Source organism: Cyanistes caeruleus, unplaced genomic scaffold (assembly GCF_971803275.1).
Source record: "Cyanistes caeruleus unplaced genomic scaffold, bCyaCae1.hap1.1 HAP1_SCAFFOLD_107, whole genome shotgun sequence".
In the NCBI taxonomy this organism is placed as follows: Eukaryota; Metazoa; Chordata; class Aves; order Passeriformes; family Paridae; genus Cyanistes; species Cyanistes caeruleus.
In genome coordinates this window covers 660614-685148 of record NW_028255908.1, presented here as the reverse complement: position 1 = coordinate 685148, position 24535 = coordinate 660614, and the positions used below count along the sequence as shown (strand labels likewise).

General features: G+C 55.3%; 3 protein-coding genes across 3 annotated transcripts in view; 2 read left to right on the top strand and 1 right to left on the bottom strand.

The window, feature by feature from the left end:
• The window catches only part of LOC147646225 (uncharacterized), a 385217-nt gene that overhangs the window by 147392 nt on the left and 213290 nt on the right, over nt 1–24535 (top strand). The gene's annotated exons all lie outside the window — the stretch shown is intronic.
• Nucleotides 1–24535, bottom strand: part of LOC147646232 (uncharacterized) — a 49131-nt gene that overhangs the window by 2168 nt on the left and 22428 nt on the right. Inside the window, exons 3-5 of the mRNA XM_086873746.1 lie at nt 21537–21963; nt 6840–7088; nt 2381–2390 (exon numbers count right to left, since the gene is read on the bottom strand). Coding sequence (XP_086729872.1) covers nt 2381–2390; nt 6840–7088; nt 21537–21963 — 686 coding nt within the window. The remainder of the gene's footprint in view (nt 1–2380; nt 2391–6839; nt 7089–21536; nt 21964–24535) is intronic.
• On the top strand, nt 8378–15858 carry LOC147646233 (uncharacterized). The gene is made up of 11 exons (XM_086873764.1): nt 8378–8969; nt 9426–9463; nt 9870–10374; nt 10583–10646; nt 10972–11020; nt 12030–12139; nt 12904–13021; nt 13415–13514; nt 13933–14129; nt 15037–15174; nt 15626–15858. The coding sequence occupies exons 1-11, from the start codon at nt 8441–8443 to the stop codon at nt 15716–15718; spliced, it is 1941 nt and encodes a 646-aa protein (XP_086729890.1). The 5' UTR covers nt 8378–8440; the 3' UTR covers nt 15719–15858.

Here is a 24535-nt window from a genome sequence, read left to right as displayed (position 1 = left end):
ACACACCTTGGGGCTCCTCCGCAATTCCTTCCACCGTCCGGGCCGGCGGGCAGTGAGTGCAGCTGAAGGGGCCTCACCCAGTTTGGGGGATCGGCTCCCTCGGCTGGCGGCGGCACCGGGCATTGATTGGGTACCCGAGAGTGAGCAGGAGACAGACGAGTGACGGAGCAGGGCGGCTCTCAAGAGTCGGCAGGGAGAGAGCACTGAAAATCTCAGCAGTGACTACAGTGGCATCTTCGGGGAGTGAACATGGCAGGGCACCCAGGGAGGGGACAAAAGGGAAAGCCACAATGGGGTCCCAGCAAAAGGGATGAGGATCCCAAAATATCTCTCAAGGGTCCCTTGGGAGCACGTGGAGGTCGTTTGCACATTCTCCCAGAGCTAACTAGGGATATGGACACACAAGGGGGGCAAGAAGGGAAGTCCAGAAGGGATTTAGACAACAGGGGATGGATGGTGTTGGTGTGCTGGGAAGGGATTGGCTGAAGGGGAGTGTGCAGGAATGTGCTTAAGGCAAGAAGCAGCAGGACGAATCCATGGGATAAGAAAAAGGATAATGGAAAAGAGGAAGAGAAAAATACTGAGGATTGGGATGTGTTTCAGAAGGGTCTCATCCTCCAAATTTGCCAGCTGACTCAGATCCTTTGTATCCCAGTTTTGGAGGACAGGAAAACAAGGAGGTGAGGATTTCAGGGGGTTTCTCTGAGCTGGGAGCGGCAGGAGCGGGCGCAGAGCTGCGGCACCGGGAGCACGGGCTGGGGGCCTGTGGGGAGCTGTGGGGCCGGGCCGGGGCTGTGGGGCAGCCGGGGCTCAGCGCCGGGCGCTGCCTGAGCCCAGCACCCCCCGGGCAGGGCCGGCAGTGGCCCCCGGCCCCCAGGAGGCTGCGGGACGCCCCGGCCGCTGCCCGGCCCCGTGGAGCTGCCGGCCCTGCCCGCCGGGGGGGCCGCCTTTGGACACTGCGGCAGGACAGGGACCGGCTCTGGGATACGGGCTGGGGAGGGGAGCCTCAGCACAGCCAGCACGAGGAAGGAACAGCTCACAAATGGCGATTAGACCTGCAAGGATCCACATGATCTTTTAAGCATTTCCTGCTGGGTCCCTGGAGAAAGGAAGGATTTTGCAGAAAGCTCAGCAGCTGCCACAGGATGAGCACCCACAGGCACTGAGGGGGCTGCAGCAGCGACAGAAGAAGCCCCTGCAGCACTTGCTCACAAAGGCTCAGCAGCTGAATGCAGCAAGGGATGAGCAAAAGGCCAAGCTGAAGGCAAAGGCCATGGCACAGCTCCTACAGCCCCTGAGGGATCAAGCCCAGGGCCCAAGGGGGCCCCAGCACCCAGGGGACACCCTCGGCCACAAGCACCTGGCACAGGCATTGCCCTCCTGGCCAGGGCACAGCCCACCCAAACAGCCCCTGGCAAGGAATCAGCCTTCCAGCTGCAGGGCACAAGGACACTGCAAGCACAGACAGCAGCACCCTCAGCACCAGCAAGTCCAGCCCTTGATGGACACGCATTCTTAGCGGTGGCACAGCTCCCATTCCACCAGGGACCCACCACACTGCAGCCCTTGGGAACATCCAGGGTGCCTCTGGATCCAGAGGAGACCTTTCCTGATGGACACAGGGGCCTCTCCATCCACTCAGAACCTCACACCTAAGGGGGAAAATTGTTAAGGTATATTTTAATTAATAAGGCACTAAGTGAGAAAGATGAGTGGTTGACTTTTATTCAGCCACTATTAGCAGATGTGGAGGATGGGTTTAAACTGCAGGAATTTTTCTTTGCTCACAGTTGTGATTGTAATTTACTGGGAAGGGATTTGATGGCTAAACGGGGAATGCAAATTAATGTTGCAAAAGGTGATACAGAGGCTGGTTCTGTTGTACCTCTGTGTCAAATGTCTGGCAGAGCCTAGGCTGAAGTGAACCCACAAGTGTGGGCAGACCCAGAGAAACTGGCAAAATTAGATATGGAGCCTCTCCAAATTTCCCTGAAGCAACCAGGACAAGAGGTGTCCAAAAGCAATCCCCTGTTCCAAGGGAGGGAAGGAAGGGCTCACAGCCTGTCTGGGAGTCCTGCTCAAGGCACGGCTTGGGGAGCCAGGGATGGCTCCCTAGAATGCTCCTATCCTGCCAAACAAGAAATCCAATGGAATCCACAGAATGCTGCAGGACCCAAGAAGAAGAAATGAGATGATGAAACCGAGGCACCCCACACTCTCAGATCCTTACACCAGCCTCAACCAGGTGCCCTCCTCACACTGCTGCCATTCACAACTTGATGCAAAAGATGCTTTCTGGGGATCTGCCCACTTCCAGAGGATGCAAACACAATTCTGCCTTGGGCTGGCAACAAGAGCTAGAAGGGAAAATGCTCAAGACATGGACGGTCCTTCTGCAGGGATGCACGGAAGCACCGGCCTGATTGGGGCAAGCCTTGCAGGAAATATCAAAGGAATTGACCTCACCCCCAGGGACTGGCTTAATGCAGGATGTGGATGACTTGATCCAGTCAGGAGGACAAAGAGAAGAGGTAGAGGAAGCCTCTGTGAAATGGCTTCATTTTCAGGCTAAAAAACAGCTTTGAGTATCTGAAAAAAAAGAAATGGCAAATGGTAGAGAAAATGGTTAAATATTTGGGACCTATATTGACAGAAGCTTTGTCTTGTATTGACGCTGAATGGGTCCAGGAAATCTCAGAAATAATGTTTCCCTGGACTAAAAAGGAGCTGCAGCAATTCTTACAATTAACAGGGAATTGCAGGAGCTGGATTGAGGATTCTCTCTTCTAGCCAGAACATTGTGTGAACTTTTAATCCCCAGATAGCCTCAATGTTATGGGGTGGACATAAGAAAGAGAACAAAACTTAACGAAACGAAAAAAATAAAATGATTGATGCCCCAGCCATGGCTCTTCCAGACTCAGAAATCTGAACTGCAAGGGAATATTAAACAGGCCACCCCTGAGCCTGCACTGAAGGCAACGCAGCAGCAGCCAGGGCTCCCCAGCGGGGGAAGCCCCTGCGCCTGCCCACAGATCCTCTGCTCAAATCCTCGGCCTGGCCACCCTCCTTTGCCATCTCCAGCCACTGCGGGACAATCCTTGCTCTCACTCTTGCAGCTTCAGGCCTTTCTGTGCCTGCCCTCGCCACAGCTGCTGGGGAAGGCACCGGGACAATTCCACTCTGCCTCTCAATTACACTCACACTCTGCCCTGCCTGGGATTAGCTGCTGGAAAAATAGACCAACTTGAAAATGGCTTCAAATCTTATTTCTCTGCTCACACTTGGTTTGCCTTTGCCTTGGGGAAAGGAATTTTAGAGTTTTTTTTAAGGGATGTTCCACCACTCAGCAGAGATGTGTTTAACATCTCAACAGACTGGGAATAGCCCAAAAGATTCCCCCCAAGATAACGACCATCAACAAAACATCAACACCCAGCAGCAAACATCAACCAACATCTTACCCCAGACACTGCCCCAGGCACAGCTGGAGACACCTGGTCTGGAAAAGGCTGAGCATAAATCCAAGAGTGCCCACCTAATTCCCATCACAGGCACAGAAATCCGGGGGCAACAGGAAACCAAATCCTAACAACTCCACACCTTCAAACCAATGAACAATAAACCAAGGGATTTCTATGGGGTCAGAGTGTATAAATTTAGAAAAATCTAGTCAAACTCGTGTGTCATGGAATGATTTTCTCTGCACACCCAGCCTAAGTGTGCATGAAATTATTCCTGTTGCACATTCTGGCCAGAATCAAGTAATGTCTTATTTTTCTAAAGACATTGTTGAAGAGTTTTTGCTTTTCTCAGTTTCAGTGAAAGGATTACACCGTTAGAGTAATTTTTTGTAATAATTTTACTTCTATATTGTCGGTTCTGTTTGGGCCAGTGGTGTGAGAATCAGTTTTAGTCCTAGGAGAATGAAAACACTTGATTGCTTTCTCATTTTTGTTTTATATTTGTACTTGACTCTTAGTCATGACAAAATGATGGTATGAGTTTTTTGATGTTCCCCTTTAAGCTGCACTTTGAAAACTAGAAGAGCTTTAAAGTTGGTGCTTTAACACATAAACAGTTATTAGAATATTGTTTAAAAAAAAAAAAAATAGCAGATCTGTGGGGGGCCACGTGTGAGTCACGGGATGTCTGCCCTGGAAGAGAAGCTTTGCTCCAGGCAGCCAGGAGAGGAGCTTTAGAAATGCAAATGAACACTGATGGGACAAAGCCTGCACAATGGACCAGGGGCTTCCTGCCTGCGGGAGGAATTGGGCTGATTCCAGGAAGAAAAAACAGAGGCAATGAGTGAATCTCCTTGGAGATAGGGCCAGGGACTTGTACATAAGGCAACAAAGGGAGAAACCATCATTTTCAGAAAATGTTACTAATTGACAAGGACTGCTGCTCAGACCAAGTCCCGCTACATTCCTGAACTTCCAGAAGATCAAACACTTCACAGAGCCAGGAATATCGGGTGTTATACAAAAAGGACATGCAGCAGGCGGATCGGGAAGGCTGAACCTTCCAAGCACCTCGGCCAGTGCTGGGCAAAGGGACAGGGACATGCGGCCGGGAAAATCAGGACAAAAACGAGGCCGCGTCCTCCAACACCTGGAGAGAGCGCACGGCAAATGCCCCATGGCCTCTCCCTTTGGGCAGCAATAAAGTCACTTGCACACCACTCCTCTGGCTCCTTGGGCCACACAAACCTCTGGCGCCGGGAATTTTCCCGCCCGGCCCCGGGCCCAGCGCAGCCACCTCCGGCCTCCCGACACGAAGCGGGACGAGCCAGCGCTGCTCCGCCACCGCCTCCTGCCGAGGCCCCAGCGGCAAGGAGACCGCGGGCAGCCGCTCCCGCAGCGCTCTCAGCCCAGGGCCAACACGGGCCGGCCACGGCACAAGCCACCCGCCACAGCCCCCTGCCGCCCCCTCCCGGGCCCGCAGCGAGCCCCGAGCCCCCGCAGAACCGAGCGCGGCTCCCACCTGCGATGGCCGGGGCCGCCTCCGAGCTCCGCCGCCGCCTCACCGGGCTCCGGCCGCTGCTGCCGCCGCTGCCGGGCCCGCACAGACGCTCCGGCAATGGCGGCTCTCCTGCCTCACGGCCGCCCTGGGGGCGCCAGCGGGGCCGGGCTTGTCCCCGCTCTGCCCAATCAGCGCGCGCCAGAGCTACGAGTGACGGCAGCAGCAGCCAATCGCAGCCAGCGGCGGGCTCTGCACACGGCACAGCCCCGCCCCGCGCTCTCAGGGCCCGCCCCGGGCTGCGTGAGGGGAAAGGCGGGGATGAGGAACAGCCCTGGAACGGGCCCGGCCCGAGCCGCCATTGAGCTCCCAACACAAACAAAGTTCTCCGCACCTCCCGGCCCGCCTTGCCCAGCCCTGGCTGCTGGGTGGCTCCGGCTCAGCGGGAAGCCCTGGAGCCTCATGCACATCTAATTAGGAGCATCAGTGCATCGCTTTGATTTCCCCCAAATAAGGGAACCCCCCCCGCCCCTTTGGTTGAGTGGAGGAGAGGAGAGATTTCTTGCACTAAACTCCCAAAATTACCAAAACCAAAGCGAAGTGAACCGGGACCCCCCAGCAGCGCCTCTCTGCCGTCCCAGCTGAAGCCCTCGCTGGCTGCTCCAGGCTGGAGCGGCACACTGGGAGCACTGGGAAGGGGCCCCGGCTCGGGGCGCAGCCCCCGGGGCAGCCCCACGGCCCCCACGGCAGCTCCAAGGCTCCGCCAGCCGGGATGGAACGTGGGACGGGGAGCAGGGGAAGGGACGGGGATACCGGAGCCGAGGGAATACGAGGGACACCGGGGGCACTTCACGAGCATTTAACGCAAAAGATAAAATCATAAGGGAGACAAAAGCAACAGCACCTGTAGCACCATAGCACAGGGCCACACAAGGACATGTCCCACTGCAGTGGGGTGATGCTGGCCCGAGTCCAGGCACCCACCACAGCTGCTCTCTCACTGCCCTCCACAGCCACACAGGGAGAGAAAATTTAACTAAGGGTTCATGAGTTAAGGACCTGGGACTTTCCTCATTAAACAGAGTCATGGGCAAAACAGGAGATATGAATTGAATTTATTGCCAATAAGCTCAGAGCAGGAGAATAAGAAGACCCTTAAAAGCACCGTCCTTCCACCCCTCCCTCCTTCCAACTCTGCATCCTAACCTGGCAGTGCAGGGATACAGGGAATGGAGCCATGGTCAGTTCATCTCCCAGGGCTTTTCCTGCTGCTCAGGGACAGGAGTCGTTCCCCTCCTGCACTCTGGGATCTCTCCCACCAGAGAGGTCTCCAGGAACTTCTCCAACCTGAGTCCATTCCATGGGGAGCAGCCCCCTCACAGTGCTGCAGCGTGGGTCACTCTGCCACGGGGTCAGACCTTCCAGGACAGGCGGCTCCAGCAGGGACCCCTCTGTCCACAGGTGTCCCCTGGGGTCACAGCCTCATCTCAGGCATTCCCCTGCTCGGGCATGGGCTTCTCCAGGGGCTGTGGGTGTATCTCTGCATTCTGGTGAATCTCCAGGGGCAGTCAATCTGCAATTCCCATTGTTGCTCTGTGTTCTGATGGATATTCCTGCCCCTGTGTTCATCCAGGTGCCCACAGGGAATCAGGAAGATCTGTTTGGTCAAGGTTGAGCTCTGTGAGAAGCTCTTCCCACACTGGGGACACTCGTAGGGCCTCACCCCAGTGTGGATGTGTCGGTGCCTGATGAGGGTGCAGTTTTGTGAAGCCCTTCCCACAGTCAGGGAAGCAGAAGGGCCTCTCCTCTGTGTGAATCCACTGATGTTTAATGAGACCTGAGCCCCTTGGAAATCTCTTCCCACACTCAGGATGCACTGGTGTGCCCCGAGGTTGCAGCTCCAGCTGAAGCCCTTTCCACACTCCCCACACGTGTAGGGCTTTTCCCCTGTGTGGATCTTCTGGTGACAAATCAGATTGGACATCTCAATGAAGCTCTCCCCACATTCCCCACACTCGCTGGGGCATTCTCCTGTGTGGATGTTCTGGTGCCAGATCAGGTGGGAGCTGCGACTGAAGCTCTTCCCACATTCCAAGCACTTTCCAGGCTTTTCCCCTGTGTGGATCCTATGGTGGTTAATCAGGACAGAGATCTTCCTGAACCTCTTCCCACACTCCCCACACTCCTAGGGGCTCTCCCCAGTGTGAATCACCTGGTGCCAGATCAGATGGGACCTGTTCTTGAAGCCCTTCCCACACTCCCCAGACTCACAGAGCCATTCCCCAGGATGGATCCTCTGGTGTTCCCTCAGCTTGAAGCTCCAGCTGAAGCTCTTCCCACATTCCAAGCACTTGTGGGGCTTCTCCCTGCCATGAGCTCTCTCCCCCAGCTCTGAGCTCCGGCAGGATCTCCGGATGCCTTCCTGGACCAGGGGGGATCTTTCCTACTTGCAGCTCCCTCGGCTGAGTTTGCAGCCCCTCCTCATGCAGGATCTCTGGGGATTTTCCTCCTCCTCCATCTGGCCATGGCTTGGAAATGACAAATCCTGGTTTGGGGGTAACCAAAGTGGGAGTGCCATGGAGTAGAGGCTCCTCCTGCCCAAGTCCGTGTCTAGAGATCAGCAGGAGTCTTGTGTCCATGATAATCTCCAAAATATCAAGATTCAGCCTGAAAAAAACTCTCCCGGGAGTTCCCCATCTCTTGTCTTTACACTTTTGGGCTTCCAGAGGTTTCAGTTCCCTGGGATGATGGAGGTCCAAGGGCTCCAGGGGTTCCCCCTCCTCTGGGGTCCTCCTTAGCGATGATCCAGGGGCTTTTGGGGGTCCATGGGGTCCCTTCTCCCCTGATCTCTGCTTTGAGATCCCAGGGATCCCAGGAGTCTCTCCTCTCCAGGCTCCCACCTCTCCAAGCTGCCAGGATCCCCCAGCTCTGGGATCGCCCCTCTCTGCTCTCCCCACTCTGGGGGTCCCAGGGGTTCCTCTCCTCTGCGCTCCCAGGGGTCCCCAGGACCAATGTCCTCCCCCAGCCAATACTGGGCAATGGCCATGTGAACCCCAAAGATCCCCCAAGGGGCTCAGCTTTGGGGTCCTGCAAGATCCAAACCTACACACACAGAGAAAAAAACCTCCCAGGGACGCCAGACAATATTTGGGGCTCAATTCCTCAATCTGCGAGTTCCAAACATACCCCAATAAAAAGACCCTCTCAGGGTCCCCCTGACAGATTTGGGACCAGCTCCCCCTCTCTGCTCACCTGCAGGATGAGGTGGGGGCGATGGGCCCGTGGCCGGGGGTGCTGCGGACACAGAGGGCACTGGAACCTCCAGCTTCTCCTTCTATTCCTGTTCCTGCTCCTCCTTTTCCTTTCTCCCTCCTCCTGCTCCTCCTCCTTCCTAATCCCACCTCCTCCCCAGTTCTGCCTTCTGTATATTTAAAGTGGAGAACCTTGCTTGTTTTTAGAACTAGAACAAAGATTCAAGATGGAACAAGCCTTGCTGGTTTTATTCAGCAGTATCAGTGACTACAGGTCGTGTTTGCTTTGGTTTGGTGCTGTCCTCGTTCCTCCTCAGTGCTCAGACTGGGCTATGGGGTGTCCTTGTTTGCTGCATTTTCAGAGTTCCTCTTGGATCCTCTGGGCAATAGGCCGTGCCCTGGGAGGATTCTTTGTGCTCCTTTGTGACACAGGAGAAGCTTCCAGGCGGTTTTTGCGTGAGCGGCTGCTGTGGTGTCACAGGAGCGTTGCCACGTCCCCGTGGTGTTCCCGTTGCTGTGGGACACGGAGGCCTCAGTGTCCAGAGCGGCTCTGGGCGCCTGCTCGTTGCCAGAGGATCCTCCTGCCCGAGGCATTCTCAGCAGCCAGCCCAGCCCCTGACGGGTGTCCTTCTGTGCTTGCAGGGGTACAGTCTGCAGACGTGTGCAGCGCAGCCAAAATGATGCAGCAAGTGGTTGCTGCAGTTGGCACTCTGTTCTCTGTGGCTTATTCGGGGTATTTTTTAACCCACTTGGCACGTAAGTTGAGGTTTTCCCTCGGTGCAGCCTCTGTGGCTTTGGGCTTGCTGTGTGCTTTCTGTTCTTCCACTGGAACGGAGTTGACTCTGTGACCAAATTGCCCTGAGGACAGGGTTGGTTTGGGAGAGCTCCTGCCAGCAGCTGCAGCTGAAAAAGGGGGTGTCTGCAGCCAGCGGGGCGTGCACAGCATTTGCAATGAGGCCTGGGGGGGTTCTGTTCCCTCAAGCGGGGAGTCTGTGGCAGCGGAGCCTGGAACTCCCTCCGTTTGCTGCTCCAGCCAAGAGCTGACACAGCCCAGTATTTTGTGCTGCTCTCTTGCTTGCTGTGTGAAGGGCCTGTGGCTCCTGGAGGGATGCTGTGAAAGCAAAATGCTCTCCCGGGCTTGCCTTGCTCATTTCCCACCACAGGCAGTTTTTTCCTAACAACATCTGGTTCACGTTCCCTCTCCCGTTGCAGGGCACCTCACGCGTGGATCCCCAGCAGCTCCTCCTTCGGTGAGTGGCAAAGGAAGCTTTGGTGTTCAGAATTGTGCAGCAAGTTGTGAGCTCGGCGTGTGGCAGCCGAGTGCCAGCCTGGGAGGCTGAAGGAAAGTTCCTGTCAGTGTCTTTGCAGCAGCAGCAGCAGCAGCAAAGAGATCCCTGGCAGTTTTCTCTGTTTCTGCTGAAGAGCTTTTGAAGAGCTGCAGGACTGGTTTTGCAGGCAGAAGATTGCTTGCTGGCTTTAGCCATGCTGGAATATGGAATTCCCAACAATAAGTGGCAATGTGGGCTTTAGCCCATTGTTAGTTTGAACAGCTCTGAACCCTATTTCTGCTTAGTGCAGCTGGATGTGTAGCTGAGGATAAAGAAGGTGATAACTGAGATAGAACTTCTCGTCCCTCACGCTCCCGTCTGTCCACAGGGCACCAAAGCAGCATCAGCACCTCCTCTGGCTCCCTCTGCTTGCAAAGAGGAGGCCAAAGAGGAGGAAGAGAGCAGTGAACTTCCCGCTGTTCTGGGAGACGAGGGCGAACACCCCGCGGTTTGGGAATACAACGGCGAGGCTCCCGCGGTGTGTGACAAGGACAGTGGACATCTCCCGGTGGGGGACGAGGATGGTGGACATCCTGTGGCTTGGGAAGAGGAGGGTGAACATCTTCCAGCATGGGAAGCGGACAGAGAATGTCCCATGGCTTGGAAAGATGATGATGAACCTGCAGCTTTTTGGGAAGAGGACAGAGAAGCTGCAGAGTTTTGGGACGAGGAAAGAGAAGATGCTGTGCTTTGGGAAGAGGATGAGGAACCTCCCTCTGCTCCTGAAGAGGACACCGAAGCTCCCTGTGCTGCAGGATCCTGGGCTGAACATTCTGACAGCAGCACAGCCCTGCAGCCAGAGGGGAGCGGGGAGTGGAGCCTGATGCAGCTGAGTACGTCTGCTCTGTTCCTGTGTGCCAGAGCAGGGTGCTGTGTGTGTGTCTCAGCATCAGCTGCACCCAGGGTTGCTCTGCAGCTAAATGGCACAGGGTCATTTATTGTCCTTCCCCAGCTGAGAGCAAGGGGCTCCCGGCCCCAGGGAGTGGGGCTGCATTCTGGCTCTCATCTGAGAGGGAGCATCTTCCACCTGGTTTCTTTCAGGGAACACGGTGAGCGTGGGGGAGCCTGCCGAGAAATACCTGGAACTGGAGCAGATTGGCCAAGGGTAAGGGCAAGGCAGTTACTTCTGCACAAGCAGGGCCCAGGTATTTTGCTGGTGCAGGATGCAGTGAGAAGTCAGGAGAGCTCCAAACCCCTTCAGACACTGGGGTACGATGCTGCTGCCTCTCAGTGCTGATCAGAATTGATAACTGTGGTCAGAAGGCACCTTGCATGGCAGAGGGCTGGTGGCTGCTGTGCTGTTGTTTGAAGGGTGGATGCACTCGGGTGTTTTGTGAACGCTGCAGGCAGCAGAGATCTCCTGTCTGGGCTGGCTTTCACTGCCAGGGCCTAAAGCGCTGCTTCTTTCTTCTCTGCTGTTTTGTCTCCAGGGCTTTTGGAACCGTTTCCAAAGGACTCGACAGGGCCACGGGAGGAGAGGTCAGTGTCAACACGCCCGGCACGTCTGGCAGCTCTCGAGGGCTTTCCCCTCTGCTGGGAGCTGTGGCTGGAGCTGTGGGGCCCAGCAGAGCTTTCCTGCACAGGCTGCTCCTCTGAAGGCAGAGCAGGGTCAGCCTGCAGAGCACAGCTGGGACAGACTTGGTCCTTCTCAAGTGCCCAAAGGAAGGCAAGGAGGGCAGCGGTGTCTGTCAGAGCAGGACACGCTGGCCTGGTCTTCATGTCTAAAAGTGTGAATGCATCAGCTGCTGGAGGCTGAGGCCCAATTTACCTTCATCCCAGCCTCAGACAGGAACACTATTTAGCAGTTTTATCATCCTGAGTTTCATCAGGATACCTCAAGGCCTAATTAAGGAGAGATCCTGCTTGGGCTCAGTTTGGGGTTTTAGTCCTACTGCAGCTGTTCCCACAGAGACAGGAGAGAAATGAGAAGATGGATGTGCAGAGCAAAGCTCTATCCTAAACCCTGCAGCTGTTTTTGGGTCTGGTGTCAGTGGCAGCTGGGACAGGGATTATCTGAGCAATGGATGTGCACGTTTGCTTTGTTGTGCTATCCCAAACAGGGCAGGGACATTTGAAATCCTGGCCAAATGCCATAGAATTGCTAAAGGGTTCCCAGCTGTTTTGCTCTGTGTGCACAGAAACAGAATTACCTCCTGCTTGCAAAATGTGTTGGAATAATAATCCTAAGAGTGCTGAGGCCATTTGAGAAGACTGTAGGTGCAGAGAATGTTGTTAGAGCTTTGAGGCTGACAGCTGAGGGAGCATTTCTGCAGAGCTTGCAGAGCCAAATGTCTCTGGCCATGAGTCCTGTAACAGCCCCAGCGAGCAGAGCAATGGGCTGTGGGAATGGCACTTGCTGAGCTCTGGTGTCCCATCCCAAGGCAGTTTGGCACAGCCCGGCTCGCTCGCTCCAAGAAGACTCGCTCCGTGTTTGCTGTGGCCTCCTGCCACAGACTGCTCCAGTTAAAGGTCTGCAATGTCCCTTCAGGTGGCCATCAAGAAAATGAGTCTCAGAGGGCAGAACAGGGAACGAGCTGTGAATGAGGTCGTGGTCCTGAAGGACAAGAAGAACCCCAACATTGTCAACTCTCTGGACAGGTGAGTGCTTCAGGTCTTCTCCCATACACGGGCCCTGCGTTCATCTTTCCTGGCATCCCCAGTCTGTAGCCTGTTCTGAAAATGCCTGACCCGGCCATATCTTCCCAGAACAACAGCCTGGCACTTCACTCCTTCCATGTGCTTTTGTTGCTTTGCTTTGCCTTTTTCTTCAAGTTGACCCCATTTGCTGTGTTTTACAGCAAGTGCTGATAAAACCTGGTAGAAATTATTTTCCTTGGCTTCTTCTTCCCAGCCCTGTCCCATTGCTGCAGGTGACAGGAAGACCAGGTTCCTGTTTCCAGAAATGCCTCATTTTCCCATTTTTCAATGGCCTTGCCTATTTCTGAAGGGACTTTGTGCAAGGTTTTCCAAGCATTTGTCTGCTTTTGCCCCAAGTGCTGCACGGCCTCATCCCCTGGATAACTCTGAAGTTGTGTTGCCTTGTTCCAGAGGGAATGGTGGAACTGATGAGTTCAGATGCTGAAGCAGCTGGGGACAAGTGTTGTGGTTCCACATTGAGCTGGGCTGTTGCTAAAGTGCATTTTTCACCTGCTTGCCATCTAAGGCCTCTCCTTTCTCCCAGGTGCCTCCTTCTCCTTCAGACTGTGCAGATTCCAAGGCCTGTGCAGCCTGGCAGGAATGTCTCTCCATCTGATTCTGTCCTCATTGACAAGTGACCTGGGAACAAAACTCCACTCTGGGCTTTTCCCTGGGGGAATTGAGCAATGCACATTCATCTCTGTGCCATTGTTCTCCTCTTCCAGCTTCCTTGTTGATGGAGATCTCTGGCTGGTGATGGAATACATGGATGGAGGAACTTTGCAGGACGTTGTCAGACAGACACGCATGGCTGAAGGAGAGATGGCAGCTGTCAGTCAGGAGGTGAGGGATCCTGCTTGTGCTTCCCATGGCTGGGACACCATGGTCCTTCCAAAGAGGCTGTGAGAGCAGAGTGGCTCCATGCTCAGGCCTTTGTTTCTGTGTTGTTTTTATGAGCTGGAGAGGAAAGAGCCTCTGAAGTGAACAGCCTTCAAATATCACTGCATTTCTACTCTGCTCATGTCCCTCTTTCCTGCTGTTGTGGTACTCTCTGTCTTTTTTGGATCTGATTTCCTGTTCTCAGCTTTGCCTTGAACCTTTTGCCTGGAGCTTGTCTGCACTGCACTCCTGGGCTGTCACAGCAAAGTTGCTGCTGGCAGAATTCTAAACTGTCCTTTCTTGTATGATATATTCTGGCCTCTGATTTTTTCCCTCGTGTTTCTTGTTGTCTCTCAGTGTCTGCAGGGCCTGGATTTCCTCCATTCCATCCGGGTGATCCACAGAGATCTGAAGAGCTCCAACATCCTTCTGGGAATGGACGGCTCTGTCAAGCTGGGTGGGTGTTCCTGGCCAGGCACGGCGCTCCCGGGGTGCGGCTGTGGGGCTGCTTCCCAGTGAGGGCCAGAGCCCCACAAGTGCTGCTGGTGGCACTGCCCGGCCCCTGCTGCCAGCTGAGAGCGGCTGCCCCGTGCAGAGAGCTCAGGAGAGGAGCAGGCTGTCAGGAGTGCCTTTGCTCTGGGTATGGCCCTCCCAGAGGGGCAGGAGTTGCAATCTAAAGCTTCAAAGGAAATCAGTAAAGCCAAGCATGAAAGCTGAGGGCTTCTTTAAGGGTCCAGTTCCATCTTTCCTTGGCTACAGCCCTGAGGACATTTCCAGCTGGACTCAGCACTGCATTCCCAGACTGAGAGTGGGGAATCTTTGTGCTTGGTTTCCTCATTGCAGCTGCCTTTGACAGTGCTTGTTTCTGTCCTCAGCTGATTTTGGCCTCTGTGCTCAGCTCAGCCCTGAGCAGGACCAGTGCAGCTCCATGGTGGGCACTGCTCACTGGATGGCCCCAGAAGTTGTGACCAGTTCTCCTTACGGCCCCAAGGTGGACATCTGGTCCTTTGGCATTGTGACCATCGAGATGGTGGAAGGAGAACCTCCTTACTTCCAGCAAACGGGGGCCATGGTAAGAGGCAAATTCTCCAGGCTTTGCAGAGGCCTGTGAGCACAGGGTGACCCTGCACTGGGAGGAGCAGCTGGAGGTTTCTGCACATCGCAAAGGGAATTCCCACAGCACCTGAGCCTGAACACAGACAAATATTCTGCAGCCTCCAGCAACAATTTGCTTTGGCATTTAAGTTGTTGCAGCTCTTGTGAGGATGACCCAAATACATGAAGCAAGTGCATCAGCTCTAATGTTGTCTTGCAGAATACCCCAAACCAACCCCAACACCCACACCCAAACCCAACAAGATTTCTGGAGGAGTTTCTAAAAGAGGTTTTGTGAGATGAACTCCCCCTGGCTCTTCTCACTGGGAAACTTGTCTAAAACATGAAGATGATTGTTTAACATCCCCACACTCTAACATATTTCTTTCCTAGTCCAAGCTACTTTCTCTGTGTCACCAAGCCTGAGCTTTCAGCCACACAAACCTGCTGTTCCTTGCCTGGCAGTTTCTGGCATGGGGCATCAGGAATGCTTTTAACTTGAGTGTCAGTGGCACTGCAGAGATGCATTTGATGTAAGAATCCCTTGAAATAACACAGGCAGACCACACTGACTCTTGCAAATGGCCTGTAAAGCTGGTGTCTGTATTTGGAGAAGCAAAATGGGCTATTTCTGATGGAAGTTCCTACTGACAAAGTCAGCCAATGCAGTCGGCTCTGAAGGCAAGATCATTTGGATGTTGCAATGGCTGTGGCTGCTCCAGGGTTTGGGTTTTTTGGCTGGCCCAGAAGAATGAGCTGTGAGCAGCAGTATCTGTGCCAGGGAGGAAAGTGCCCGGGGAGCTGGGGCAGAGAAAGCGGGCTGGATGTGAGCACGTGTGGGTGTGGAGGAAGCTGTCAGAGCGCTGTGTTTGCTTTTCCTGCAGGCCCGCGCTCTGATCCGGCAGAACGGGAGCCCGCAGCTGCAGGAGCCCAGGCGCCTGTCAGCTCTGCTGCGGGACTTCCTCGAGTGCAGCCTGGAGCCGGACGAGGAGCGGCGCTTCTCTGCCCAGGAGCTGCTGCAGGTGAATGCCAAGCGGCTGCGGGGGAAACGGCAGCGCCAGGGAGGGCTTTTCTTGTGGGGCCCCCTCCCATCATCTCCAGTCCCGCTGCTTTTCACACGCAAAGCCAGCAGAATCCTCGCCTGCTTTGGCTTGGCAGGCTCCTGTCGAGCTCATCTGGAGCTGGTGCCCCGCCACGAGCGGGGACATCTTCAAGCACATCAGGTGGCTCAGAGCCCTGCCTGACCTGAGCCTGGATGTTTCCAGGGAGGAGCCACCTCCCACATCTCTGGGCTCCCTCTCTCAGTGTTTCCCCACTCTCCTGCTAGAGCAATTCTTCTTTACATCTAATCTGAGCCTGCTTCCCTCTCTTGACTTTCAAACCATTCCCCTTTGTCCTGTTGCAACAGAGCCTGTGAGGAACTTGAGTCTGGAAAGTAACAGTTCATTTCTTTCTTTTTTATCCCTTGGGCAGCACCCATTTTTGTCATCAGCCAAGCCTCTCTCCAGCCTGACCCCTCTGATCACTGCAGCAAAGCAACTGAGGGAGCAGCGCAGGAGGAGATGAAGCACAGGAGGCCAGCTTTTCATTATAGTAGCTAGAACAAGTAGTTAATTATGTTAGTTAGCACTGTTAGTTAGTTAGGGTAGTTAGGACAGCCTGTTTGTTATGGCAGTTATTTGAATAAAATCCCTGTTAAACCTCAATCCCTTGAGGTGTCCTGTCCTTCTCCCGCTGTGACTCAGCTGCCCGGAGCACTGCGAGGGGAGAGCGGGCCCAGCCTCGCCCAGAGCTGAGCCCCAGCAGAGCCTGGCAGAGCCCAGAGCAGCCTCGGCATCTGCAGAGTCAGCCTGGAAGGAGGCGCTTGGAGCCTTCTGGGCTGCAGCCGGCTCTTGCTTACAAACTGTGTGCGCTGGAAAATGCCTCTGGTTCTGCGGGAGGGCAGAAGGGGCCCGGGGAAGGCCCAAGTGCTCCATGAAAGGGAAAAACCTGCCCTGTGTTTGTGAGAAATAACTATGTTGGTGTTGACCTTCGCTATTATGTGTTGGCTTTTGCAAATTATTATAATCACAATGATTTTGATATAGCACAGTTTGTAATCACTTTTATCTGCTTTTGATATAGTAGTGTTATAAATGACTTTCAAATTTCCAAACAATCAAATGTAATTAATTGATAACATAGCTTAATAAATTGGATACAAAATAATAAAAGAATACAATTTAGTAAAAGAATACAATTTAGTAAAAAAGAGATACAATTTAGTAGATATATTCAGATACATATATATATGTGAATATAATTGGCCAGTGGTTACAAATGCTTAAGGCATAAGTAAAACTGACGGGGTGTAGGGGGGACGCTTCTCACCTCACCTCATGTATGAAATAAAGCACTTCAAGCTAAACTTATATACTGTATGCTTATACATATTCATTAATGTTTCCCATAAGTTTCCTCCTTTTTCTGATTTTACTGACCATTTATTTTCTAAACTACATCCTGTTCCTTAATTTTGACATGTAACATCTGCAAAGGGGTGCATCTGCTTTATAACACTGATTCTTGATCGTTTCTAATGATAACTTTAGTAACAGTTACAATTTAAGTAGCATGAATCAATTCCATTTATTACACTGGGAATGGGGAACCCCTGCGCTTCCATTTCTGGGTGAACCCCCCTTCCTGGGCACAGAGACCCCCTTGAACATTCATTTTGGGGCACCGGGACCCCCTGGTACCCCCTTCCCCAGCCCCAAAAACCCTGCACCCCCTTATCTGGAACCTGGAATCCTCTGAACCTCCATTCTCGGGAATGGAAACCTCCCAGAACCCCCATTTCTGGGCACCAGGACCCCCCTGAACCTCCATTTTCAGGCACTGGGACCCCTTGAACCCCAGAACAGAGGAAGGGATCCCCCTGAACTCCCATTCTGCTGCAGCAGGACCCCCGTGCACCCATGTATCCAGGACTGGAACCCTCCCAAACCCCCATCCTCACACCCTGGGACCCCCCTGCAGCAGAGCCAGGCTGTTACCCCCCTGCTTTGTTGGTTTAACCCAAAGTTATCTCCTCCCCTGCCCTGCCTATCATTGTATCCCATCCCCTTTTTCCAGCACCTTCCCTATCAATCTTGTCCACCCTGCCCCTTGTTCCCAAATGTTCCCTGTCAATCCTGCCTTATGCCAACCCCCTGCTTGGACGTCCCCTTTGGAAATCCCCTAATCCACAGCACCCCATTGGTCCATGTGTCCTATTCCCCTCCCCAGGATATCCCTCACTGGTTGAACTTTTGTATCCACCCCTGGGCCCTCCCCATATATAAATTGCTGTACACTTGTATTCTGTGTCTTTTGTCCCTGGACCCTTGGGAGATTAAGCCTTTCCCTGAACCCCAATATAAAAGACCTTCCCCCCATTCTTGCCTCCACACTGTGTCTGACAGCTGTTAAGTGCTGTAGAGCATTGCTCTAAGCCACACCTCGGGTCATCTTGCTCCTGAGGTGTGTTCCACTCCTGGCGTGGAGCTGAGGAAGAGCTGACCGGCCTTGGCACCATTTCACACCCAGCTGATCCCAGTGTGTCTCCACTCTCTCCCAGTGCCCTCCAGCGTGTCCATCTCGCTGGTGCCCTTGAGCTGGAGCCAGCAGCTCCTGGTGCTGCTGGAAACCGCCCCTGGCAATGCGGGCTCAGCTCCAGCTGCCAGGTGGAGCACGGCAGCCTGGAGCACCCCCTGAGCCGGCACTGGGGCACGGCCCGGCCCCCACAGCGCCGGGGGCAGCGGGGGAGGCACTGGGGGGGCTGGGAGGGGGATTGGGGTGTGCTGGGAGTGTGGATGTTAACTATGAGCAAAAGTAGGGAGCACAGTGCCTGTAGAATAGCAGGCTGCATAACTTTCTCAGTCCCGCCTGAGAAAGTGGCCGGGGAAATCATGGGGAGGAATTAAAACAATCCTCAGAGATAGAGAACAGCCCTGCAGGTGCTTGCAAGAGAAGGTCGAGGGGTGGTGTACCCCAGTGACCAATGATGGTGATGTGTTAGTTCACTGACCAATAAGAGTTTTAACTTTCTATACTTTCATGTATCGGTCTATAAAAAAAGATCTGAGGTAATAAACCTTAAGAGCTCTCCTGTTCAACTCACAAGAGAGTCTGTGTTGTTCTTCTCACCGTTCCCAATAGAGCGACACTGGGAGTAACTGGGAGGGAGTTTGAGATAGAGTGATTTAAACTGGGAGAGGGGTTTGTGGGCCAAGAATGGCTGAGAAGGGGATCAAAGGTTATTGGGGAGGGTGGGATGGGGTTCTGGGGGTCCTGGTGGAAACTGGGAGGGAGTTTGGGGGTGCTGGGTGTAACTGGGAGGGATTTGAGTGAGCCTGGAGGGGCTGGATGGAGACTGAAGATTGGAAAGCAGAGATTGGGATGTGGTTCATTGTGCTGGGAAGAGACTGAGAGGGTTCCTGATGAGTCCTGGTGGGGCTGGGAAGGAACTGGGAGAGGGTTTGGAGGTCCAGGGGCAGTGGGGGGAAATTGGGAGGGGGCTGTGGGATCTTGATAGGGACAGGAGGGGCTTTGGTGGATCCTGGGGAGGCTGGGAAGGGACTGGGAGGAGGTTTCAGAGGTCCTGGTGGGGTGGGTGAGAGGGGAAGGGTGCTTGGAAGGGCTTGGGGTGTCTGTGAGAGGTTTTAGGGGGGATCCTGACCCCTGCAGACCTCCAGAGATGTTGCTGTACACTGCCCGCAGGAAGATGCTGATACGGATCGAGGGCTCCATGTTGGGCTTCGTCTTCCTGGCACTGGGGCTCAGCTTCTGCCTGCACAAGAAGGTGAGGGGGGGTCCTGGGGGTCATATTCTCCCTCTCCCGGAATGTGTGTGCTCCCCCAGGGCCCCCAGCCCAGTGTCACCCCCTTTTCTCTGCCCACAGAGCTCCTGAGCCGCTGGCAGCCGCAGCCCCTCCCCATGGCTTCAGGCCCAGCCAGCACCCCCCGCTCCATCCCTGGGCTGATTTTGGAGAGGTCGTGTGCCCCCCCAGCCCTGCTGTGACTCTGCCCTTGCCCGGCTGCTCCCAGTGTTCCCAGTAAAGCTTCCCAGTTCGCCCCTGTCCCGTTTATGGGGGCTTTGGGGAGGGACTTGGGGAGACCCCATGGGGGTACCCTGTCAGGGACAGATGCTGCCCCAGGATGGATCAGGACCCCCATGTGTCCCCCCGATCTGTCACCCTGTTCTGGGGACTCCTTGGGAGACACCAAACTCCAGCATGGCACCCAGCAAACCCTAAAAAGGGCTGGGACCCCTGAAGCGACCAGGGAAATTTGGGGAGGGGGCACATGGGTGGTACCTGGACCATGCCAAGAGCCCAGCGCTGCCCCAGCCCGGCCTGCCCCGGCTCCTCCTGTGGGATGTGAAGGAATTGGAAAAATGGGGATCCAAGGCTGGGCGCTGGGCTCAGGGGAGCAGAAGAGATGGAGGAGGAGGAGGAGGGCAGAGGAAGTAGCGGGAGAAGGGCTGGAGAGGAGAAGGAGGCGGGATGAAGAAGAAGGAGGAGTGCCACTCATCCAAACCCAATATGGAGCTCCCATGTGCCCCTTGTCCTCTGCACTTCCACCCCTGCCCCACTGCCGCCCAATCCATCACCCCACCCCTCTGCTTGGTTTTGGGAGTTCCAGGTCCCTCCTGCTCTGAGCCTCCCATCCCCCACTTCACTCAATTCTGGCAGCTCCTGGCAGCCTTTTCCTGGGAAGAATCCCAGAGTTTGGGAATTTTTGAGGTGCAGTTCTGGAGGAGCGCCGCAGCAGTGTCAATGGCAGGGGTGCCACGACTACCCTGAAGAAGCCGTCCTGAAAAGGACTGTCCAGGGGCACAGGCACGTCCTCTGCCCAGTGAGTGGTCTCAGCTCAGTGGCAGCGTGCAGGCGACAGGGAGAGAGGCTAGGGAGCTGTATGGCATTCCACTGAGAAATAGCCTTTATTATAGCAGGGCCCTCAGTGAAGGGAGCCAGTGACAGCAGCTCTCTGAACACGGGAAAACTCGGGGTATTTATAGAGGAGAGGGGCGGGGGAAACTGGGATACGTGTATCAGGGTGGATTGATAGGGAGGAAAACCAATGGGGTGTAACAAATTAACATGTTCAACTCAAAGGCCTCTGGGAGTGACACTTTTTCTCTCCATGAGAGAAAGTGTCTCACCTAGGGAGAAGCTCTCCAGGGAAGAGCCAAAATCTCTGAGCTGGCAGGTTCTTTGGGCTCCACAGAGGAGGACAGCGCTGTCTGCTGTGGCCTCTCAGCTGCCCCCCACACCCTGGGGGTGCTGGGATTTCCCTCCTGGGCACAAGGACGTTCATTCCCTTCCAGGAGCCCAATGCCCGGCTGGGGCTCCAGGCCAGGGGGTTCTTGAGCAGCTGCCCCAGAACCTCCGCCAGGGGCTCCCAGCGCAGCCGCAGCCGCTCGGCCTGGGCTCCCCAAAGCCCTCAGCAAGCCCCAAGTCCCTGCCAGGAACCCTCAACTCCCTCAAACCCAGCATCCCCCACAGCCCCTGCAAGTTCCCCCCATGGCAGCGGCCAAGGCCATGGCCCCACATGTCCTCACCCATGGCTGTGTCCCCACCATGTTTCCACCCCTGGCATTGTCCCCCATGTGTCCATCTGTGCCCGTGTCCCCCCATGTCCCCATGAATGGCCATGTCCCTGTCCATGTGTCCCCACGTCACTCTCCATGTCCCACCATGTCTATGTGTCTCAATGTCCTCACCCATGTCTTAATTCAATGTCTTTATTTTTACCCCAAAATTAGATATTTTAAAGGAAAGAAGAGAAATGAAAAAAAATCAAGGCCAAAACAAAAGGATTTCTTTGTGCTGGCTGAGCATCCCTGTGACTGAGTGGAAGGAAAGAAGCATTTTTGGAGGGGTTTCCACCCCACTGTCTCCAAAACCTTGATCTTTGCCCCACTTCATCACCATTTGGCTGTGGAAGACACCCTTGGGCAATAGGAAATCAAAATTGTGAATTCAGTGAGGTTGGAAAAGACCTCCAAGACCATCCAGTTATTCCTCGATGCCACCAGAAGATAAGATTGAATGCAAAAGATTTTCTGGGATTGAAAGTCAACAAATCTGCTCCCTCCAAGGAATTCCCATTGTTGGTCTGTGTCCCAGTGGATGTTCCCGCCCCGGTGTTCATCCAGGTGCCCACAGGGAGCCAGGAAGATGTGGAGCCTCCCAGCCAGGTGTCTTCCCAACACGCATCACCAGGACCACGGATCACCAGGGCTCTGCCCAACGGGGGTCACTGGGGATCATCCAACGCCCATCCTCCCATGGGGGATGGAGCTGGAGCAGCGCACGAAGCTCTTCCCGCACTCAGGGCACTCACAGGGCTTCCCTTACTGGTGCCTACGTTGGTGTTGGGACAAGTGAGCGCTCTGTGAGAAGCTCTTCCCACACTGGGGACACTCGTAGGGCCTCTCCCCACTGTGGATGCGCTGGTGCCTGACGAGGTTGGAGTTGCGGTTGAAGCTCATCCCGCAGTCGGGGCAGCGGAAGGGCCTCTCGTCTGTGTGTGTTTTCTGATGACTGAGGAGATTTGACCTGGTCTGAAATCCTTTCCCACACTCGGGACACTCGTAGGGCCGTTCCCCTGTGTGCTGGCGCATGTGGGGGATGAGATGGGAGGTGCAGTTGAAGCTCTTCCCACATTCCAAGCACTTGTAGGGCCATTGCCCCGTGTGTACTTGGTGGTGGATGAAGAGGTGGGAGGTGTGGCTGAAGCTCTTCCCACATTCCAAGCACCTGTAGGGCTTCTCCCCGGCATGAAGCTGCTCATGGACCACCAGGTTGGATCTCTGGATGAAGCCAAGGGGGGGTCTTTTCTCCTCAGAGCAGCCTGGGATGGGTTTGGAGCCCCTCCCTGTGGGGGATCCCTTTGGCATTTCCTCCCCATTGGATTCCTGCCCCTTGGAGCTGCTCAAAACGGCCTCGTCCACGAGGTTCTGCTGCGGGGATTTGTCCTCCCTGGTCTCCCTCAGCAGCTCAGTGCCTGGGGGAGGAAGGACAAGGGGAGGAAGGGACAAGGAAAGGAAGGAGCGAGGAAGGAAGAAGGGAAGAACAAGGAGAAGAAGGAGGGTAGAGAAGGATGAAGGAGAGGAAGGGACAGTAAGAAAAAAGGGAAAAAGAAAGGGATCAAGAAGGTACAGAAACAAGAAGAGGAAAGACAAGGGGAGGGAGGGAGGGAGGGAGGGAGGGAGGGAGGGAGGGAGGGAGGGAGGGAGGGAGGGAGGGAGGGAGGGAGGGAGGGAGGGAGGGAGGGAGGGAGGGAGGGAGGGAGGGAGGGAGGGAGGGAGGGAGGATTTGTCTCCAAGCCACAGGGAAGGGGAAGGAGCTCTGCCCAGTCTGTCCCTGGCAGGACGGCATCTGCAGCAGGGCTGTCCTTCAGCCGGGGGCCATCCTGGGCTGGGAGATGGAGCAGAAGAGAGGGGGAAAGGGGCAGTGACTTCCTCCTCACCTGCCTGGGGGTCCCAGAGCATCTTCCTCTCTGCCTCCTCCATTTGTCTAATGCTTGGGCATGAGAAGTCTGGTTTGGGGGGAAAAAAAGGGGTGACCACCTAGGATTCAGGGTTCCTCCTGCCCAAGTCCATCTCTGGAAGTCATCAGCCATGAAAATCTCCAAAGCATCAGGACTGAGAGATAAAAATCCCTCCCTGCGGTTTCTCTTCCCTGGGGTCCCCACTTTGGTGTCCCAGGGCTTCCCCCTCTGCAGGCTCATCCCTTCTCCGGGCTGCCCCTTCTCCAGGCTCCCCTCACTCCCGGCTCTCGGGGTCCCCCATCTCCAGGCCCCCATTTCAGGCTCCGGCACTCCCGGGGCTCCCCCCTTTTCGCTGCTCCCCTCCCCCTGCCGGTACCGGGCATCTCAGCTCAGCTTTGGAGTCCTGCAAGATCCAGACATCGCTCTGCCCGGCCCGGCCCCAAAAAAAGGAACAGGGGTCCCCAAAGCTACTTCGAGTGAGCTCCAAATATCCCTTCCCCTGCAAACAAATCCTGCCAGGACGGCCCAAGACCTTCGGGGCGAGGTTCCCGTCCCCGGTGAGCTGCGGGCTGCGGGGCCCGATGCTCCCGGCGCGAAGGGGCTGCAGATCCAGAGAGCGATGGACGCACCTGGGGCCTCCTCTGCTGCTCCTCTTGCAGTTCCTGCTCCTCCTCTACCCCTCCTCTTCCTCCCGCTCCTCCGCTTTCCCCTCCTTGCCCTCCTCCTCCTCCATCTCTCGGCTGCTGGCGAGGAGCTCTGGGGTGAGCGGAGCGGGGCCGGGAGCCGGTGGGAAAGGGCTGGGAGAGGGGGATGAGGGGAGCTGGGCCAGGGGGAGAGGGGTTCTCAAGGAGGGGCTGCCAGTTAAGCCCAGGAGCCCCAAATCCCCTCCGTGTCCTGCCAGCCCCTGCCCCCGGCGCTGTGGGGGCCGGGCCGTGCCCCAGTGCCGGCTCAGGGGGTGCTCCAGGCTGCCGTGCTCCACCTGGCAGCTGGAGCTGAGCCCGCATTGCCGGGGGCGGTTTCCAGCAGCACCAGGAGCTGCTGGCTCCAGTCCCCGCTGGGGAGCACGGCAGTGGCCAGCACGTGGCCCGAGAGCTGCTGCTGGCCCTGGGAGCAGCTCAGCTGGATGTGGGCAGGGGAGAAATCCATCAGGGAGCAGAGCAGGCGGCCGGGGCCGGGCTGGGAGCTGGAGGGCACCAGCGAGATGGACACGCTGGGATGGGCAGGGGGCTTGGGGACCCCCATTGCGGATCTTCCTCCCCACAAGCCGCAGGGAATCGCTCCAGGGATCGAGTGCTGCGGGGACGGGGAACCACGTTTCTTTCACCCCAAGCCCACCTTTCCCTCTCCTCTCCCCCTTTCTCCTCCTTCCCCCAATCCACTGACCCCTCTCAATGCAATTTGAGTTTCCCAGCACCCTCCCCCACGCTTTGGGGGTCCCAGCCCTCTCCTTTTCCCACTCTAGCCCCTTCCTAATCATCCGTCCAATCTCCAACCCACTCCCCCGTGCTTGGATTTGGGGGTTCCAGGCCCCTCCTGCTCCGTCTGGGGGTCCCATTCCCCCTTTCACTCAATTTGGGGAGATCCTAGCAGATTTCTTCGGGGAGGAATCCTGGCGTTACAGGAATTTTGGGGTGTAGGTTTGAAGGGGGACAGCTCTGTCTGGCATTTGTTTAACCCATGGTCTGCCAGGGAAGCACAAAAACGTTTCCCATTCCCATCCTTTCCTCATTTGGTCTGGTTCATGAGCTGCTTTCTTGTTTCCTTTGGTATCTGTTCTCATCTATTTGTCAACAGCAGTTTGAGTCATTTACTTTTCCAGAAATTCTGTCTCCTTCTAATAATAGATAATGTGATCCCATCCCAT

What these genes read in the sequence shown, in the direction of transcription:
- LOC147646233 (XM_086873764.1), top strand. Translation starts at nt 8,441, where the DNA reads ATGGAACAAGCCTTGCTGGTTTTATTCAGCAGTATCAGTGACTACAGG. An exon ending in ATTGTCAACTCTCTGGACAG is followed by an intron (nt 12,140 to 12,903) that starts GTGAGTGCTTCA and finishes CTCCTCTTCCAG; the next exon opens with CTTCCTTGTTGATGGAGATC. An exon ending in TCCAGCAAACGGGGGCCATG is followed by an intron (nt 14,130 to 15,036) that starts GTAAGAGGCAAA and finishes CTTTTCCTGCAG; the next exon opens with GCCCGCGCTCTGATCCGGCA.